This window comes from Lynx canadensis, chromosome E3 (assembly GCF_007474595.2).
Source record: "Lynx canadensis isolate LIC74 chromosome E3, mLynCan4.pri.v2, whole genome shotgun sequence".
Classification (NCBI taxonomy): Eukaryota; Metazoa; Chordata; class Mammalia; order Carnivora; family Felidae; genus Lynx; species Lynx canadensis.
Genome location: NC_044318.1, coordinates 1,235,856 through 1,243,709, shown reverse-complemented (window position 1 = coordinate 1,243,709; position 7,854 = coordinate 1,235,856). Strand labels below are relative to the sequence as shown.

At 66.2% G+C, this 7,854-nt stretch overlaps 1 protein-coding gene across 1 annotated transcript; it reads left to right on the top strand.

The window, feature by feature from the left end:
• The first annotated feature begins 453 nt into the window (after positions 1-453).
• On the top strand, positions 454-6,931 carry TEKT4 (tektin 4). The gene is made up of 6 exons (XM_030301009.1): positions 454-1,010; positions 3,484-3,554; positions 3,940-4,083; positions 4,592-4,814; positions 5,706-5,860; positions 6,639-6,931. Exons 1-6 carry the CDS (start codon positions 477-479, stop codon positions 6,853-6,855), a joined length of 1,344 nt encoding a protein of 447 aa, XP_030156869.1. The 5' UTR covers positions 454-476; the 3' UTR covers positions 6,856-6,931.
• Positions 6,932-7,854: the final 923 nt, after the last annotated feature.

The window sequence follows — 7,854 nt, the reverse complement described above, 5'->3', positions numbered from 1 at the left end:
CAGGTGTACCTCCTGCTCCCGCGACCTCAGTCATGAGCTTGGCCCTGGGTGGCCTTGGGGACACTGTCGGGATTCACTTCCACCCGTGTGGAAATTTGGGCTCCAAGATATCCACTGGAGACTGAAATCAACTCCTCATCAAAGACAAGTCCACCCTCTTCGGATCCAGGGGAGAGCCCCACTGGGACAAGTAAGACAAGGAGGGCACGATGCGGGTCTGGCCTCGGGCCACAGTCCCAGGTGCAAGTCTGGGCAGATGCCAGACATGGGCCAGACTGAGTAGGGTTGAGGCCTGCCTGGCCCTTTAAGAGAGGCTCCAGGGGAGGGGGCCTGTTGCCCAGCAACAGGAGGGCGAGTGTGTACTCGTCGCTGGGAGACCAGAAGCGTCCTGCTGCTGGGACAGAGCGGCCTCAAGCGGCCCTGCTGACCGTGCCAGCGGCCCTCTTCCCTCCCTGGCACAGGGGCTGGCTGGCACCATGGCGCAGACGGACGTGCTCCTGACCAAGCAGCCCGCCCCACAGACGGTGCCGGCCTGCGAGCTGCCCCGAAAGCTGTACGACGTGGCCCGGAACACGGGCGCCTACACGTCCTCGGGCCTAGCCACCGCCGGCTTCCGCTCGGCCAAGTACCTGGTGGACGAGTGGTTCCAGAACTGCTATGCCCGCTACCACCAAGCCTTCGCCGACCGCGACCAGTCGGAGCGGCAGCGCCACGAGAGCCAGCAGCTGGCCGCCGAGACCGAGGCGCTGGCACGGCGCACGCAGGAGGACGCCACCAAGAAGGTGGGCGCGCGCCTGCAGGACATGCACTGCTGGAAGTCCGAGCTGCAGCACGAGGTGGGCGAGCTGGACGCCGAGACCGACCTGCTGCTGGCCCAGAAGCAGCGGCTGGAGCGCGCTCTGGACGCCACCGCCGTGCCCTTCTCCATCGCCACCGACAACCTGCAGTGCCGCGAGCGCCGCCAGCACCCGGACCTCGTCCGCGACCACGTGGAGATCGAGCTGCTGAAGGTGCGCTGCCTCTTCCACCCCCGCCCCCGACACAACCCCTGGCCCCGCCCCAACCCCTGGCCCCGCCCCTTCCGCTCCCGCAGGTCCCCGCCCCGAACTGCAGGCCCCGCCCCCCCACCCAGCCCCCGCCCCCCCCAGCCACCCCCCCCCCCCCCGCCCAACTCAGGCCACGCCCCGGAACCGCAGAGCCCGCCCCTTCCAGGCCCTGCCACAGCAGAATCTGCCGCTTCCACCTCCCGGAGCAGCAGACCCCGCCCCGGAACTTCCCCCTCAATCCCGAACCCCAGACCCTGCCCCTTCCACCGCCCCGGAACCGCAGACCACGCCTCAGAACCGTAGACCCCGCCCCTTCCACCACCACCCCGGAACCACAGGCCCTGCCGCCGTCACCCTTCTCCTGAGAGCGTGACCCGCACAAGGCAGAGGGTGGGGGGGTTCACACGTATGCCCGCGACGCGGGCTGACAGAGGCCTTGGCGCCTGTGTACCAGGTGGGCGTGCACAAGCTCAGGGCGCACATGCCCCTCTGCGCACACAGGAAAACCTACAGCACGTAACGCTTTGCACACGCAGACACGTGTGGAGCACACGCTCAGGTCCACTCCCCAGAACCAACAAGGGCGAGGTCAGGGCTCCAGCCTTCTGGGACCGAGGTACCATCCCTGACCCCTGGAGGGTGCCCGGTCTGACCTTCCCACAGCCTGGTCCTCACAGTGGACACTGAGTGAGGCTGGGCTCCTTGCAAGGTGAGCCCCAGCTTGGACATGCTGCCTGGGGGCAGGTCCCAGCGTAGGGTTTTGAGCATGTATGGGGGCTGGAGCTGGACCTCAGTGCTCATCTGCTCACCACAACCCATGTCCGGGGCCCCTGCGCTGCCCCCCCCCAACCTATTACAGTTCATCCTGGGGTGAGGTGGGGCCCAGGCTGTGACAGAATTCACATCTGGACGTCTGTTGGGGCATTTGCCTGAGGATGGGACACTCAGAGGCCACTGAGGCAGGAGAGGGTCTGGCCAGGTCCATGCACCAGCCCTGATGACCCCCCACACACCGAAGGATGGGGAGGTGCCTGAGATGAACCCCGTGGGCAGCGGCCTGAGGTCTGGGAGGCATGCAGGGCCAGGAAGTCAGGTCCTGATGATGCCTGCACCCGCTGGGCGGCCCCTTGGTCACCCTTGGGTCCTGGCACCCGCTGGGCGGCCCCTTGGTCACCCTTGGGTCCTGGCACCCGCTGGGCGGCCCCTTGGTCACCCTTGGGTCCTGGCACCCGCTGGGTGGCTTCTTGGCCACCCTAGATCATGCAAATTAAGCTTGATCCTGAACGCCTAAAGACCCAGCCCACCGCATCTCCCCCTACCCTGGTGCCCGTGGTGGACATCCAGGCACAGCCCAGGATGCAGGGTAGATGGGTGAAGGATGGAGCCACCTTCATCCCACAAGGAGCCTTTCCTGCTCCAAACTGAGCAGGATCTGTCCTTGGGGCAGCCCCATGGGAGCAGGGAATCACCCAGGCCAGTCCCTTGATCCAGGCAGGGCAGAGCTCATGCACCTCTCAGAGCCTGGGGACCTGGCTTGTGAATAGGCTGTAGGCTGGGGGCAGGCAAACAGCCAGTCCAAGGGCTCAGGGCCTCCCTCTGCTCTCCCAGCTCAGGCCAGAACCTTGGGTCCCTCCCCTCCCCCCACGGCCCTCTCCCAGGCCCCAACCCCTCCTGGTCCCCCACCACCTCAGCCCCACACTCAGCTGCTCCACAACCCTCCTGCCCCGAGCCAAGAAGCATCCCCCCTCCCGGTCCCCCCCACCCCCATGTCCCAGGCCTTGCCCCCCCCCACCCCCCAACGTGAAGAACCACCAATGGCCCAGAGACAGGGAGACAGAACCAGGGACAGACCCTGACATATGTGGGTTTAGTGCCAGAGGGAGGCAAAAATCCAAATTGGTGGTGGTGGGGGGTGCTGTTTGTGCACTGAAAAGAAAGCCATTGCAGTAGCAGAAAGAAACAGAGGGCTTCCCCCTGTATTCTCAGTGGAAGAGAGGGCATCTCTGAGCCCAAGGCCCTGACGGGCAGCCAGGGAAGGGACCTGCTTCCCAGGGGCCGGGGTCCCAGGAGGGCTGCTGGCCACCAGTGCCCTGGGAAGGCTGCAGGGATGGCCCCTAGAGCCCAGAGGGTGCTGGTGCCAGGCAGGAGGGAGCTGCCCCTAGGTGACAGTCCCACCAGCCCATAGAAGCACTCACCCCCCCCCCAAGAAAAAAACACCACTGTGCTACACCAAATAGAATTTTCAAAAGCCCAGAATAAACCCAATGAGAAAGGGCTGGGCTCAGCCTTCATTTTCCAGGAAAGAGACTGGGGTCCGGCCCAAAGTTACCCAAGCAAGGATCAGGTGTTGATCTGGGCATTTAAGGGGCTCACTGTGGGCCCATACCAGCCTGGCCATCCTCAGATCCTCACCAGGGGTGGGGGTTTTCTCCCCCAGGAGGCCGAGCTTATCCGGAACATTCAGGAGCTCCTTAAAAGGACCATAATGCAGGCCGTGAACCAGATCCGGTGGGTCTTGGTGGTCTCCAGGTCTGCCCTCGGGATGACCCCTGTCTCCTCACCCCTTGGGATGTCTCTGGGAAGAAAGGGGGAGTGACTAGGCCCTGAGTCTCAGACAGGTGGGGGCCTGTCCCAGGTCACAGCCAGGAGTACAGGGCCAGGAAGAGGCAACTAGTGTGTGTGTGGGAGGGGGCAGATCCCTGCCTGCCCTGGGGGCTGGGCATCCAGGGCCCGGACACTGTTGGTCAGAGGAGAGCCTGGGTAGCCTGAGGACCCCCATCCTGGGCAGATGAGGTGTCCTGGTTCTCAGCTGAGAACTGGAGGTGTGCTTGCCCCTCGGGGTGGCACCCAGCGACCCCCCCACCCCAACAAACGCAGACCTTGCCCACCCCAGGCTGAACCGGGAGCACAAGGAGACGTGTGAGATGGACTGGTCTGACAAGGTGGAGGCCTACAGCATCGACCAGACCTGCGCCCGCTACCACAACCAGAGCACCGAGGTGCAGTTCTACCCACACTCGGCCAAGTTCGAGGAGAGGTGGGCCGCCTCAGCCCCAGCGCCTCCCCGGGGCCCTCGTCATAAACCCCTTTTCCACGCACCCGCAACTGCTAAGATGGGGCTCCAGCTCCTGGTCCCTCTGCTGGGGATCCTTCAGAGACCCACCGGCCCCTGAGGCCCTCACACGGAGGCCCAGTTCTATCTGCTCCCAGGACGGGCAGGTGTGCAGGGTCCCTGCCCGAGCGCGCAGCACCACACAGTTCACCAGAGGGCTGCGGACACCGAGGGAGGCAGGAGCTGGGCTGGAGGGCGGCTGGCAGGGGGCGCGCGCCGCGGGCCACGTCCGGAGGAGTGCAGGGCGTAAGGCCGCGGGAGGCCGGGGGACGCAGATTGCGAGGACGCAGGGTCCAAAGTATGCGGGGGCCACGGGGCGGCGAGGGGGCTAGGGGTGGTGATTTGTGCTGGGGCGCAGGAGACGCGGGAGGGCTGGGTGGGCCGGGGCCGTGGGCAGGTGTCCCACTGACTATGGACCGCTCCCCTCCCGCAGTGCCTCCACGCCGGAGACGTGGGCCCGGTTCACCCAGGAAAACCTGTACCGCGCAGAGCGCGAGCGCCTGGCTTCCGTCAACCTGCGGGTGCTCATCGATAGCATCCTGCGGGACACGGCCGAGGACCTGCGGCTGCAGTGCGACGCTGTGAACCTGGCCTTCGAGCGCCGCTGTGAGGAGGTGGAGGACGCGCGCCACAAGCTGACGGACCACCTGCACAAGGTGAAGCCTCGCCAGCCTCGCCTAGGCCACGCCCGCCCGCGTACAAGCCGCGCCCCAGAACAGACCACGCCCACACCACCGGGCCACGCCCCAGAACAGACCACGCCTGCACCACCAGGTCACGCCCACCCATGTACAAGCCACGCCCCAGAACGGGTCACGCCCGCCCGCGTACAAGCCTGGCCCCAGAACAGGCCCATACTTTCAGGCCACGCCCACACAGGCCATCCGCCCCAGCTCAGGCCACGCCCCAGAACCGACCACGCCCCAGAACCGACCACGCCCACACTCACAGGCCACGCCCACCCACACCGGGCCACGCCCCGACCACGCCCTGAGAGCTGGGCATCTGTAACTGAGAGAGGAAGCTCCTTCTGGCCCAGCCCGGCTCCTGGCTACTAAGCCCTGGTCACAACCTGGCCTGGTCCCTGCCCCTCCTCCGTTCCATCCATCCTGAGGGACCCCAGAGGCAAGGCACCCACTCCTCCCTGGGCACCCTCTAAGCCAGTGAGAAACCAGGTGACATTGGGGGTGGCTGTCAGGCAGGAACAGGAGGGAAGGTACCTTGGCAGGAGGTGGCCAGGCCTGGTAGGGCTCTGACCCCAGGCTCTCAGGATGGCCTTTGCTGCTGCCAAGTCTTTCCGGTTCTTGACCAGGGTTGGGGGCCTAGTGACCCGCAGGACTGGGGGCACTCAGGCCACAGCTGTTGGACAACCTCTGGGTACCCTTGGTGGGGGCCGAGGTGGCCACACGCATCTTCCGACCTCCGTGCCCCCCACCCCTGCTGAGTCAGTGGACAAGGCTGCCCAGTGGCCCCAGCCCCAGGGCTGGGAAGGAGGCCGGGCGGGGCGGGGGTTCCGCTGGCCCTCCCAGGGACCTTCCTTTGTGCAGACACTGCGCGAGATCACAGACCAGGAGCACAACGTTGCAGCGCTGAAGCAGGCCATCAAGGACAAGGAGGCGCCTCTGAAGGTGGCTCAGACCCGCTTATACCAGCGCTCACACCGGCCCAACGTGGAGCTGTGCCGAGACACCGCCCAGTTCAGGTGCCTGCCGTGGGACAGGTCACCACCCACCATCCACGCCCGTCCCCCGCAGCCCGCAGGCTTGCAGTGGAAACACAGCGGGGCTCAACAAGCGGGCGTCCCCACGTCCTACCCCCACCCAGCACGACTAGACACCACGTGCCTTGCGGGGCTCTGTCAGGGCTGCGAGTCCCAGGGACAGCGTGGCACCTCCTTCACTCTGTGCCGCGCAATCTCCCTGGCCAGGAATCGCGAGGCCACAGGCTCCTCCCGGGCCCACCCTGCCTCGGGGCGCCGTCCATACCTCCGGGAACGCGTGGCCCCTGGCCGGAAGTCTCGCGGGGATCGTGTCTCTGGTGTTTCAAACTTATCGAGTACCAGTCGCCCTCTCGAGCACTAGCACGGCCGTCCTCCCTGGCGTTCCTCCTCCCCAGGCCTCAGCACGTCCCGCGAACTGGGGCCTCGTGCAGCTCCGGGACGCCGGGCGCCAGGAGTAAAGGGAACCGCGAGCCTCCGCGCACCCCTGCCATTGCTTGGAACCGCCGCACGTGTCGCTCAACACAGCCCCGCACGGTCCTGCCCATGCAGCCTTTCCCCTCCGGTCAGGGGGGGTGGAGGCAGGGGCAGCCGTTGGACCGCCGGCCCAGCCCACTCCCACGCTGCCGGCAGGTGTCCCTTTCGGACTCTTGGGTCCTTTTATGGCCCAGCATCTTGGCCTGAACCCCTCACCAGGGCTCCTGGGTCTTGACGGTCCCGGCCCACAGGCCCCAGCTCACGCCTCCGTCCCCCAACCCCACAGGCTGGCGAGCGAGGTGGAGGAGCTGAACACGTCCCTTGCGGCACTGAAGGAGAAGCTTCTAGAAGCGGAGCAGTCCCTGAGAAATCTGGAGGACACGCGCATGAGCCTGGAGAAGGACATCACGGTCAAAACCAACAGCCTCTTCATCGACCGTCACAAGTGCATGGCCCACCGTGCCCACTACCCCACCACCCTCCAGCTGGCCGGCTACCAGTGAGCAGGGCACCACAGCACGTGCCTCTGTGGCCTGGCTGCACTTGGGGAAGGGGCTGTCCCCCCCCGCCCCTCAAATAAAGAGCACGTTAGCTTTTTACTTGTCATGTGTGGCTCGCGGTGGAGTCGGGATACTGCTACCTGGCAGGTGCGCCCTACCTGTGGACCCCACGTCTGAGCCCCCTGAGGCTCAGATGGGGGCCCTCTGCCCACCCGAGATGCCACCACGGATGCCACAACACTCATTCCCAGCCATGACCAAGGCCCCGCACTTTTTCCTCTGTGTGTCCTGGCACTTGTCACCGTGAGGCCGGGCAGCTCTGTCCCGCGGGGCTGGGTCCCGGGTTGCAAGCATCCACGCAGGGTGCCAGGCAGGGCCTGGGACAATGACCACACAGAACACCCATGGACCTCTCCCTGCCACCTCCACCTGGCACGGGGTGGGCACCGGTGGGGGGCAGATGCGGGGGACCCTCCACTCCCAGCCCCTGTGGTCACCTCGGGTGGCCACCTTCCCGGTCCGGCCTCTGCTCAACCAGTGAGTGGGTCAGGCTGGGGTGTGGCAGGTCCAGGGATACAGGGCTCCCACCGCCCCCCTGGCCGTGCACCATCCCTCGCCCTGTGTCGGAGGCTCTGGGCACAAGTGCAGTGCCCCTCATTCACCCCGAGCACCTTGTCACGGCTCCTTGCAAGGAGGCCCTCCCGCTGTACCCACCCCACCCGCCGCAGGCAGCTCCCCCGCCCCCTGGGTAGCTCATCAGCAGAACTCTCCGGAAAGCGTCCATCGGGGCCCTGGGAGATAATGACCCCCGCAGTGCACACACCCGCCACTCAGCCCGTTACCGCCCGTGGCTGAGGCAGTGTCCGCGGGAGCTCATGGCCTTCTCATCCCAGCCCCCACCCCAGGGGCCGCTGTCGGGAAGCTAAGTGCCAGGGGGGTGCGGTGCATGGCTCATTATCTCTAAAGTGGGCTGCTGGCTCCAGGCTGGGAGGGCACGGTCCC

Bases quoted from the DNA above. Each gene is read 5' to 3' on its own strand.
- TEKT4 (XM_030301009.1), top strand. From the start codon at position 477: ATGGCGCAGACGGACGTGCTCCTGACCAAGCAGCCCGCCCCACAGACG. The intron at 3,555-3,939 runs GTGGGTCTTGGT...TGCCCACCCCAG, and splicing joins CAGGCCGTGAACCAGATCCG to GCTGAACCGGGAGCACAAGG. The intron at 4,815-5,705 runs GTGAAGCCTCGC...TCCTTTGTGCAG, and splicing joins TGACGGACCACCTGCACAAG to ACACTGCGCGAGATCACAGA.